Source organism: Heptranchias perlo, chromosome 12, assembly GCF_035084215.1.
Source record: "Heptranchias perlo isolate sHepPer1 chromosome 12, sHepPer1.hap1, whole genome shotgun sequence".
Classification (NCBI taxonomy): domain Eukaryota; kingdom Metazoa; phylum Chordata; class Chondrichthyes; order Hexanchiformes; family Hexanchidae; genus Heptranchias; species Heptranchias perlo.
Window position 1 is genome coordinate 27843717 of NC_090336.1, and position 12164 is coordinate 27855880.

General features: G+C 42.4%; 1 protein-coding gene across 1 annotated transcript in view; it reads left to right on the forward strand.

Moving 5' to 3' along the window:
- ctsd (cathepsin D) overlaps positions 1-12164 on the forward strand; it is a 33468-nt gene that overhangs the window by 9119 nt on the left and 12185 nt on the right. The window contains exon 2 of the mRNA XM_067993852.1: positions 3269-3425. Within this exon, the coding sequence (XP_067849953.1) occupies positions 3269-3425 (157 nt within the window). The remainder of the gene's footprint in view (positions 1-3268; positions 3426-12164) is intronic.

The following is a 12164-nucleotide window of genomic DNA, read 5'->3' on the forward strand; positions in this document are numbered from 1 at the left end:
TGGATGTAAAAGATCTTGTCTTGCTATTCAAAGAGTAGGGTAGGTCTACTGACGTCCTGGCAGCGCTCATCTCTCAACCAACACCACCGAGAAACAGATTAACTGGTTATCCATTTCGTTTGCTATTTATTGGACCTTGCTGTGCACAAATAGGCAAACGCAGCAGCCAATGTAACACTGATTACACTTCAAAAGTGGTTTAATTGGCTCTGATGTGCTTTGGAATATCTTGTACATGCAAAGCGATTTACATAAAGGCAAATTCTTCCTTTCTATAATGTTCCCTTTTTTTGAGGTTAAAAAGCCCCATTTTTCTCGTGTTCCTCATAGAAATTTACGGCACCGAAAGAGGCCATTCGGCCCATCGTGCCTGTGCCGGCTGAAAAAGAGCAATCAGGCCTAATCCCACTTTCCAGCTCTTGGTCTGTAGCCCGAGAGATTACGGCACTTCAAGTGCATATCCAAGTACTTTTTAAATGCGATGAGGGTTTCTGCCTCTACCACCCTTTTTCAGGCAGGGAGTTCCAGACCCCCACTGCCCTCTGGGTGAAAAAATTTCTCCTCCGCTCCCCTCTAATCCTTTTATCAATTACTTTAAACCTGTGCCCCTGGCCATTGACCTCTGTGCTAAGGGAAAGAGGGTCCTTCCTATCCACTCTATCTAGGCAACTCATTTTTATACACCTTAACTAAATCTCCCCTCAGCTTCCTCTGTTCCAAAGAAAAAAACCCAGCCTATCCAATCTTTCCTTGTAGCTAAAAATTCTCCAGTCCTGTCGACGTCCTTGTAAATCTCCTCTGTAACCTCTAGTGCAATAACATCCTTCCTGTAATGTGATGACCAGAACTGTACACAGTACTCAAGCTGTGGCCTAACCAGTGTTTTATACAGTTCTAGCATAATCTCCCTGCTCTTACTTTCCTTTATTAGCTGAGGCATAGAATATATCCCATATGCCTCCTTAACCACCTTATCTACCTGTCCTGCTACCTTCAGGGACCTGTGGACATGCACTCCAAGGTCCCTCTATTCCTCTACACCTCAGTATCCTCCCATTTATTGTGTATTCCCTTGTCTTGTTTGCCCTCCCAAATGCATTACCTCACATTTATCTCCAGATTGAATTCCATTTGCCACTTTTCTGCCCACCTGACCAGTCCATTGATATCTTCCTGCAATCTACAATTTTCCTCCTCACTATAAACCACACAGCCAATTTTGGTATTATCTGTAAACTTTATAATCATGCCCCTTATACACCACACACACACACACACACACACACACACACGTGGAACCTTGTCAAACGCCATGTAGACTACATCAAATGTGCTACCCGCCTTGTCACCCCCGCAACAAATTCAATTAAGTTAGTCAGACATCGCCTTCCCGTAACAAATCCATGCTGACTGTCCTTGATTTAATCCGTGCCTTTCTAAGTGATGATTAATACCGTCCCTCAGAATTGGTTCCCATAATTTGTCCACCACCAAGGTTTGGTTGACTGGCCTATAATTACTCAGTTTATTCCTTTCTCCCTCATTTTTAAACAATGGTACAACGTTAGCCATCCTCTGGCACCATGCCTGTAGTGAGAGAGGATTGGACAATGATTGTCAGAGCCGCCACTGTTTCCTCCCTTGCTTCTCTTACCAGCCTGGGATACGTTTCATCCAGGCCTGGCGATTTATCTTTCAACGATGCTAATCCCATTAATATTTCCTCCCTCTCTGTTTATCCCATCCAATATTTCACACTCCTCCTTAACTACAATGTCTGCATCACTTCTCTCCACCCCCCCCCTCCCTTTGTGAAGACAGATGCAAAGTATTCATTAAGAACTATACCCACATCTTCTGCCTCCACACACAGGTTATCTTTTTGGTCTCTAGGCCCTACTCTTTCCTTAGTTATCCTCCTGCACTTAATGTATTTATAAAACATCTTTTGGGTTTTCCTTGATTTTACTTGCCAGTACTTTTTCATGCCCTCTCTTTGCTGTCCTAATTTCCTTTTTTAATTGAACTCTGCACTTTTATTTCTCTTGGCTTTCTGCAGTATTGAGCCCTTGGTATCTGACATAAGTTTCCTTTTTTTTGCCTTATCCTACCCTGTATGCTCCTTGACATCCAGGGAACTCTAGATTGGGAGTCCCACCCTTTTTCTTTGTGGAAACATATTTGCTCTGAACCCTCAGTATCTCCTCCATGAATGCCTTCCACTGCTCTGACCCTGATTTACCACTTTTGCTAAATCACATTTCAGCTTAGTAAATTGGCCTTTCCCCAATTGAGAACTTTTACTCTTGTTCTATCTTGTCCTTTTCCATAATTATGCTAAATCTAACTGAATGAGATTAGTCCTGCTTGACTTTTTTTTGTTCTTGACCCAGTATTGGCAGTGTTTAGGAAGTAGAGACCATCTCAAATCTAATTTGGAGCTTGAGCAAAGAGAATTGTTAACAAAAATATTGTTGCTGCAGGAGACTTTAAACAGTAGGAAGAGAACCATGTGTCTTTTTTTTAAAAAAGCCAAACTGTAACTGTTTGAAATTTCAAAGAACAATAGCAGCAAGTAATACCTACTCCTATTTTAGAGGGAGATTGCTGGTTGGCAAGTTGGGATATACATTTGACCTTTCACCTCAAGGACTTTGGTTCAAAGTTAAGATAAAAATGCTCTTCGCCTTAATTCCTATCTGATGTGAGTTTAGGCTGTCTTGATGTAGTTCCTAGTCAGTATGGATATATTGCCCAAAACTGCCCACACTCCGGCAATCAGTCAGAAATTGTATAGGGATGGTTGGTCTGAGAACTTCTGCATTCTGAGGTTTCATATTGGGGAGTGCCGAAGGGTTTTTACTTTCCACTTGGCTGTTGCCGGTGACCTGGGAGTGCTTAATGCTCACACTGGGTGGCAAAGCATTCCATTCTCCCAATAGTGATGCCGCTCATCTTAAGTGCCCTTAACTCTCGAATACAAGAAATAGAGGCATGTTGTAGGAGAAAGATGGCTGTCTGCTGTCAAAAGCGGATTGAACCAATTCTGGTCTGTGTTTCTTCCCTCAGATGAAGTGATGTGCCTTGTTTCTACTGGATGGTTCACTGGAGTTTCCCAGCTGAGAGCTTGCTGAGTGAGATCAGTGACTTTGAGTGATCAATAGGCCTAGGACCGCCAGACCCAGTCTGTGTTGAAGAGTTGCTGTCTTAGATGCTTGTAGCTCTAAGGGGTAGGGAATGTGTTATCAAAATTTTGTTTGTTTTGCAGAATTCCTTTGAGAAAATTTCGCTCAATTCGACGAACCTTCACTGATTCTGGGAGTAGCATTGAGGAACTTCTTGCAGGAGACCAATACTTCAAATACAATGTGGGCTTTCCACATAGCATTGGGCCCACCCCAGAGACACTGAAAAACTATCTGGATGTGAGTACAGTCTTTTAATACTAACAAACCTGCAGTTCTACTTAATACTTGTTTGATCATTCATGACTGTGCATGATTCTCCTGACAACAAGGCTCAAATCTGAAATTGCATGTGATAACTTGCATCCTCCTGCATCACAACATGGGTCTCTAGTATACTGCCTATGTGGACATTAGTAATTTAGCTTCTGTGTGGTATATTTAATATACATGTAGCTTGAAAGGTGGTGGTCTGGATGGTGGGCAACATTGCAACGTTAGTCTTTCTGCAACCTTCAGTGCAGAATTTTCCACTCCAGTAAAAATGAGGCACGTGTGTTGGTGAAAAAATTTCTTATGAAATGACTGTGTTGGTGAAAACTGACCATTCTTGTTGGTGCCCTAAGTTTCATGTTTGTTTATCTTCTTTCCTGATTGTTTCTGAAGGGAGCAACACAGTGGGTAATGTGATTTATGTATTATGAAATACTTAAGTTACCCACTGAACATTTAAATGCAGCACTTTGTAATGCTGTCTTGCAGACCTTATTCGGTTTGAAATTGAAGCAATTAGATTTGTTTTACGCATTCTATATTGGATTTTTCTCTGCAGCATACAAAATAAACTGGCCTTCCTCCCTCCTTTTCCACCGCCCCCCCCCCCCCCCACCCCAGCAACTCCTTGGTAAAGATGTCACATGGTGTGGTACTGAACCGCATAGATAAGAAATCCTTAAGGATTTTATATCGGGAGGCTATCTTTGTGTTAGCTTAAGATGGCGAGCACCGGAGGCTGTTTGATGGTGGCTGTTAATGGCCAAGCCCAATTCTATCCTCACCTGATATCCACAAGTGTGCACTTTCTAGCAGGATCTTTGGATCGTGTTTGAGAACAGGAACCCAGGCTAGTTGGAGTACTTCTCTCTGTGTTTGTGATGGCTGAGATAAGACCCAGGACCTTTCTGATCTGTTACATCAAATTATGTAGTACATAAACAAATGAGTTGATGTAGAAGCCCTGTTTGTTTTGTGCATTGCAGAGAAAATTCCTATGCAGAATGATGTGTATAATCTATCATTATGCCCCTGATAGGATTTCCCACAACAGCATTACAAAGTGTTGATATTCATTGGGTGACAATATATTCCATGATTATTCAGCCAGGAGAGTAAGCCAGAAGACATGGGTTGTGTTGTGGTAGTTTAAATGTGTTTGGTGGCAGACCCGGCCCAGTTACAAGTGGGAGTGGATCCCTAATACATCCAACTCAGCATTAACTAGTCAACCTCAGATATTGGCTGAATAGTGGCTCTGCAAAATGTCACACGGGCAGAGCTGAAGGAATTTATTTTGCGTCATAGGTTTCAAACTGGGGTCCATTGGTCCTAAGAGGTCTGCGAGAACATCAGCCCTCTAAACATCTCAACAGATTTCTGTACTTTTTATTTGTATTGGACTTGCCAGCAAATTCTTGATGTTGCTGCACACTAATGAAGTCACTTGCAGTGATAGCACAATTTTGTTTTGGATATCTGGCCACATCTTTTGAATGTTAAGCTGGTGGGGGAAGATGGGGGGGGGTGGTCCCCTGGGAGTGTCAATATTTGCAGAAGATCCTGTACAAATGTTTGAAAAGCACTGCCCCTCTATCTGACCTGGGTCAGTTTGATGCTGACATTGGATGCATAAAGTGAGATGCTTAATTCACCCAGCAGTGATCTTTTTTTCTGTCTGTGTTCACATTAAGGTTAAAAAGGTAAGCGAGTTTTTTTTTTCCCCACTTATGAATTGCAATAAATTTTAACTGTCATGCAGCTAGTGTTGGCTAAAGCTGGTCTGCTGAATAATTCACTGTGCAGGGTTTTTATGACTGGAATTGTTGCTCTGGGGACTCTAAGTAAATTTGCAATGTGATTGGCGAGGGCCCTTTTAGAAGTAGTCCCAACTGGATCGGACTGCCTGGGTTCCTTCTGATTAAAACTGTCAGTCAGGACAAATTCCTCACTAAAGCATTTAGGCGGAAAGAGTGAGAGAAGCAAGGGGATTGGGAGGGGGGAGAGAAACCGTGTTGGCTCCCTGTCTTTCTCCCTTTTTTTTCCCCCGCCCCCAAAAAAAGGACAAAGAATATAAATTAGAAAAGGGGAGGGGGGAAATGATGAGCTGGAAAAGGAATTAGATGGAACCCACAAAGAGAGCGAGAAAAATGTAAATTAGGAAGGGAGCACAAGAAAGAAGACGGAGGACAAGGAAAACAAACGTGAGCAAACTAATGAGAAAATGAACCAAAGGTGATGGGGATAGAGAGAACCAGAAGGAGGTAGGGTGGGGGAGAGAGAAACAGAAGCAGTGAGAAATATGGGAAGGAGGACAGCACATTAAAGGGAGGTGGTAAGAGGAGACTGCTAGAAGAGGAGTAGAAGGGAAGGAGAGAGCGAGAGCGAGAGGCGGGGTGGGGGGTGGAAAGAAGGAGGAGAGGAGAAAGCAGAAGACTTTTTACTGGCATTCATCCAATGTGGGGAGTTTGTTTTTGTGTGGACTTGACCAGATGTAACAAAAATTGCATTAGCAAGTTGTGACCAAATGTGGGCTTAAATACAAAATATATCATTTCATTCTCTCTCTCAAAATGTAGATGTGCCCACCCTTCCCTGAGGCTCCAGGATTCCAATGTTTTGAGAACATTGATGAACTTGACTGAAAATAAAATTGTAAAGCAGTACCTGTTGAAACTCACTTTATCTGGGAAAATTTGCAGCTCTTAAAGCCAGGACCTTATTATTTATTAAAAGCAGTAATGCTGGTTCAAGGTCCGCTAACTACTTGTGACTTATGAAAGTCTCGCATGCATTTTGTGCAACAGAATATCAAACATCAAGATAAATGACCAATTAACTATTGGTTGCGGGAGGAATATTGGGCCAGTGCACAAGTGAACTGCTCTTCAATAAGGCCCATGTCTGTCTGAAGCAGCATTTTTAACATCCCATCCAGAAGAAAGTATCTGACAATGCAGCGCACACTCAGAACTGCACTGGAGTTTGAGTCTAGAGGGTTGTACATTCGTACTTGAGTGGGGCTTGAGCTTAGTCTGCTGACTCCAAGGTGAGTGCCTTGCCAGCTTGCCCAAACTGACCCTATATAATGTAGTCAGTGTAAAATACTCAAGCACAGGACATTTGTCCATCCAGATGAGTGCAGTGTGCTTATTTATGGTAACCATAAGTGTTGGCAGGGATGTTTTCTAGATAAAAGAAATTCAAGTCTGCTGCATGCTTACAAAATGCTGAATGAAGTGAAATTAAAATCAATATTTCACCTTCAAAACATCTCTTTAAAATTCTTCAAATGAATGCTGTTGTAAAGTTCACTGCTCTCTGGTTCTGCCGCTGTTGTTGATTGAGTCAGTTTGCTTGTGTTTCAAGTAAAATGTTCAAGACAATGACTTTGTTCTTTCAACATCTTCTTTAGCTCCACTTAACTATTGGCTGTGAGTCATGAAACTGCTGCTGTAGTCACTGTTCAACATGTGTTTAAATGTTTTTTTCAACCATAAATCACCACTGCATAGTCACTAATAGTGAATTAACACAATAAAAGTTCAATTTCCTTAAAGGATGAACTTGACACTGCCCGTTACTGGCTCAAATGTGTTACATGATTCATAGTGTGAACATTAGTGTACTGTAGCGTGTGGTATTTTACTAGAGCAAGAAAAAAATAGAAGGGTGTCTGTGTCCACAGAAGCTTACAACATGGCCACGTGGTTCATCGGGTCTGTGCTGACTGTTTGCTAGAGCCAAAAACTAACCCATTGCCCCTCTTGCTCCCTGTAGTTTTGTATTTTTGTCTTCAAATGTTGTTGTTCACTTAAGATGCAATGTTCTGTGCCTCAATTGTGTAGTGGTTAGAGCATAAAATGCTTTGCCACGGAGTAAAAATAAATGTTCCTAACCTCTCCCTCAATTAGTGAAAATGTTAAATTGACGACCAACCGCCTGCCCCGGCCCCCCCTGCAATCTCTGGCTCCCCAACCAGCCTTTCTCTCTTCTGTCTATCACAATGCTCAAACAATTACATTTGTGCAAGTGCAGTTTGATGCAGAAAAATGTCAACAATATAAATGAGTGTGAATAAATGCCAGCAGATCTAAGATGTTAGTGGCTTCTACTCAAAGCCACAGTATAGTACACTCTTTAATAAAGAGGAGGTTTTAGCTGTGCAATAAAACTTAAATAGATCACATGTCCAAAGATAATTCCAAGTCAGGCCAAAGTGCAAAGTATGAGCTGAACCTTTTTTATATGGAGACTATTGTGGTCAAATGCTGATGCATTGTATGGTTACAGTATGCTGGAATAATCTCCTATTAAGGGGGGCAGAGAGAAAAGGGGAATATAAATTAAAATGCCTGATACTGCTGGTACTGAACAGCAGTTCTGACTTTTATCTCCGCTGCTTGCCAGGCAGACCAGCAGTAAGTTCAGTCACATTACTTCTGATTTAAGAAGTGAATAGTAGCTGAGTCACTCAACATGATGACGAGGCTAATTGCAGTCACATGCTATCCATGTGCCTACCAAAAGTGCTGCAATCACTTCTTCCTAGAATATGATTCTTGAGAAATGTGTCGCTTGAAGTACCTTCAGTCTGACCAGAATTTGTTTTTTTTAAACAGCATTTTAAAATGCTGTTTAAAACTAGAAACAGTCTTTTTTTAAACCATGGTTGTAAATTCCTAGTCGTACTTGAACTATAGCGAATATCTTATCTGGTGGGTAATGCATCTTGCCTTTTGCTGTCAGTTCTTCTACATACTGTGAAGGCCCATGACTCCTGTTTTTTTTGAACATCTGGGGATTTGTATATCGGACAGACCCATGTGATATAATCTCTTCAGCAAAAGGATTTAAAAAAAATAAAATCCCAAATGCGATCTTTCGGTTATTCTTGGGCAATCAATTTACTTATTCACCAAAGTGCTTTTTAACTTTCACTCAACTTTTTCCTCTTGTGCTTTTCCTTCTTTATTATTCTGTACTTGAATTTTAATTTTTACAGTATAGTACACTCCTTCAATGCTATCTGCTTCAAACACTCCATGTGACAGTGAGTTCCACTTTCTTGTCCCTCTGTGCAAAGAAATTCCTCCTAAATTCTTTTATTTGATCTGTTAGTGGCGAACATAAATTCAGAAATATGAAAGGGTGATGAGAACTAAAAGTACCATTAAACGTTCCCTCAGTGCTTCCAAAGATTCTTTCAGAGCTCTTGTGTTCAGGGAGCTTCCCTCACTCCCATTCAAAAAGGCCACACTTTTTTTTTTAAAAAAGCAAACTTCACTCATATGTGGAATTGTGCTTGATGATCATTAAATATTTTTAATATAAATCTGGGTCTTAACGAGGCTCATGCAGGAAATTGGCAAAAAGCAATTCAGCTCACTAAAGAGTGGGGAGTTGTAGGCCAGAATGAAATTGCTGAAGAGCCTTCCATCCTGATGACATGCTAGTTGTGTGCTTGCCTTCCTGATGCCCTATTGGGTATCTGTAGCTGTGGTTACAACAAACATTTATCCTAGTGTGTGCTCAGCACACATACCTGTTTTTACATGTCATGGGCAAGGCCCTTGGCTTTTGATTTTTTTCACTGAAAAATGGATCGATTTAATGCGAAGTGCATTAGTTTTTGTTTTTCCAAAAAAAAGTCTTACACACCTGTATTTAGGACTCTGTTTTGAAATGTTTTTTTGCCAGGGAGCTGAATATTACCGAAATAAGTCTTCTCGTCTGCAATGCCAGCATAGTTAATAACAAATTGAGTTTAAAATTTGTTTCCCGAATGTCCCTACGATTTTGACGTAAGGATGTTTTATTTTTTGATGGTTTTCCGTCCGACTGACCGGCCTGATTGACAGGCTGGTCTCAGTCAGATGAGAGACCAGCCAGGGAGAGGATGCCTCCAGGTAAGTCTTTGTATGGATGGGGTGTTGGCATGGGTGGGCATAGGTTAGCACGGGGGTCGTGAGTCATGGGCAATGGGATCGGGGGTCAGTTAAAGGGGGGGGGGGTGGGGCACGGTATCTGGATTGGGGGTCCGTGAGCGTTGGGTCAGAGGATCAGAGTCGGGGTGGGGAATAGGGGTGGGTGGATTGGGGATGAGGGAGGGGGTCCACAATTTGGAGTCAGGTGTCTGCAATCATTGGGGGGTCGGTGCAGGTAGGCTTGTTGGGCCTGGGGGAAGCACTCCTGCTCCTCCGGGCCCACTAGCTGTGCCTTTTCTAGGCACCTTCCTGTTAGTCTCAGGGCTTCTCGCCTTTTTAAAACAGAAGGTCTGGGAATCCTGGTTTTTCCCCCCACCCCTGGGGTTGAAATCAGGAATTTGACAAGAATGGAGGCCTAAAGCCTCCTTTGAAAGGTTTTGAGGCCCGACCTGCCTCCTGGAGCGGGTTAGTCGCTCTTCCCGCCCTGGTGAAAACCGGAAATGGGTGGGTCTGAAATGGTGGCAATTCTCAATTTCCCCCCGCCCCCAACCCACTCGTTTTTACTTCGAAAATTGAACCCATGGAGTTAGGTCGCAGATCAGCCATGATCTCATTGAATGGTGGAACAGGCTCCAGGGGCTAAATGGCCTACTCGTGTTCCTAAAAACATGTTTTCTCATTTTCTAGCTGGTAAACTCCGTAACTGTCTGCATAAGAACATGAGATAGTAGCCGGAGTAGTCCATACGGCCCCTCAAGCCTGCTCTGCCATTCATTCAGATCATGACTGATCTTCGACCTCAACTCCACTTTCCTGCCCAATCCCCCGTATCTCTTGATTCCTCTAGAGTCCAAAAATCTATCCCTATCAACCTTTTTAATATACTAAACAACTCAGCATCCATCACCCTCCGGGGTAGAGAATTCCAAAGATTCACAACCCTCAAGAAATTCCTCCGCACCTCAGTCTTAAATGGCCGACCCCTTTATCCTGCGACTATGCCCCCGAGTTCTAGTCTCTCCAGCCAGGGGAAACAACCTCTCAGCATCTACCCTGTCGAGCCCCCCCGCCCGCCCCCAGAATCTTATGTTTCAATGAGATCATCCCTCATTCTTCTAAACACTCCAGAGTATAGACCCATTCTACTCAACCTCTCTTCATAGGGCAACCCTCTCATCTCAGGAATTAATCTAGTGAACCTTCATTGCATCACTTCTAAAGCAAGTATACTCTTCCTTAGATAAGGAGATCAAAACTGTATGCAGTACTCCAGGTGAGGTTTCACTGTAGTAAGACTTCCTTACTCTTGTACTCCAACCCCCTTGCAATAAAGGCCAACATGCCATTTGCTTTCCTAATTGCTTGCTGGCCCTGCATGCTAACTTTGTGTGGTTCAAGGACACCCAAACCCCTCTGAACACCAACATTTAATAGTTTCTCACCATTTAAAAAAAATAATTGTTTTTCTATTCTTCCTACCAAAGTGAATAACCTTGCATTTCTCCACATTATACTCCATCTGCCACCTTCTTGCCCACTCATTTAACCTGTCTATATCCCTCTGCAGACTCTGTGTCCTCCTCACAGCTTACTGTCTCACCTACATGTCTTAACTCAAGCTAACTTTGCTTACCCATGATGCTTGTGTTAGCCATAGTGTCCTTGTTTAATGTTAAAACCTATATAGAAGCACATTTATTTTCCAACATGGTGTCAAACTTTTTCTCCCCCAGTTGCAGTTTCTTGCTTTACAGGAATGCCGCTAACTGCATACACAGTTATGTCATCATCACTGAGCATCGATAACTTACAGGGAACCAAAAGCATTATAGATCCATGTCTGTAAACTTCCAGGATTAGGCTGCCTGTTTCAGGAAGTGTGGGGAGCCAGTCCTGCCCGGTTGCACTCTGTGTCTCGGTTATACAGCAGAGCCCAGCACACATTTAGAGACTGGCACCTGTTGTCAAAGGTGCAAAACAGTACATGAAAATCACTGGCAAATTTGAAGTGTCACCTGAGACAGTAGACTACTTGGGTTCAAATAAAAATTGTTGGACTATAACTTGGTGTTGTAAAATTGTTTACAATTGTCAACCCCAGTCCATCACTGGCATCTCCACATCATGGGTTTAAAGAATGCATCTGTTTATCTGTACATGGGAGTATGTTGTTGTGCGCCACTGAGTTTTTTGTTATTTTCAACTAACTTGATGGGAACTGCATGGAAAAATTGGTTTTATTCTGAGGGGTGTTGATGCAGGTGTTTTGTGCCTACTGTGGGTATCTGGAGCAGTGGATTTGGATTAGTAATGATGGGGAAAAATGAGAACTCTTTCAGACTGTTCCCCTTTTAATAGCTGTTATACAGAGCTGCTCTCAGTGTGGAGGTTAGTGCTATGAATTATAAATGGATTTCCTCTTTGTCCTTGGCCTTTAGGTCTAGGGAGAGATTCCAAAATCATTGCTCTCCTGCATTTATACTGCTTTTACTGTTAGTCCCAGAGCCTGTTGAAGACTAGTTCTGGGGACAGGGACTTGAACTTTACATTATGATGCAATTTGGCATTGGGCTGCTCCCATGCTGCTGGTCTGTATGATATACATACTTTGATGCAACTTGCATTTGTATATAGTGTTTTTAACATAGAAAAACATCCCAAGGTGTGTCACAGACAGACGTCCAATATCTAGACCCCCAAGCCAAAGGGAGTTGGGATAATGTGCCATGATCACAGTCACAGAATGTAATTTGTAACTTTGGTTAGTGCCATTTCTGGC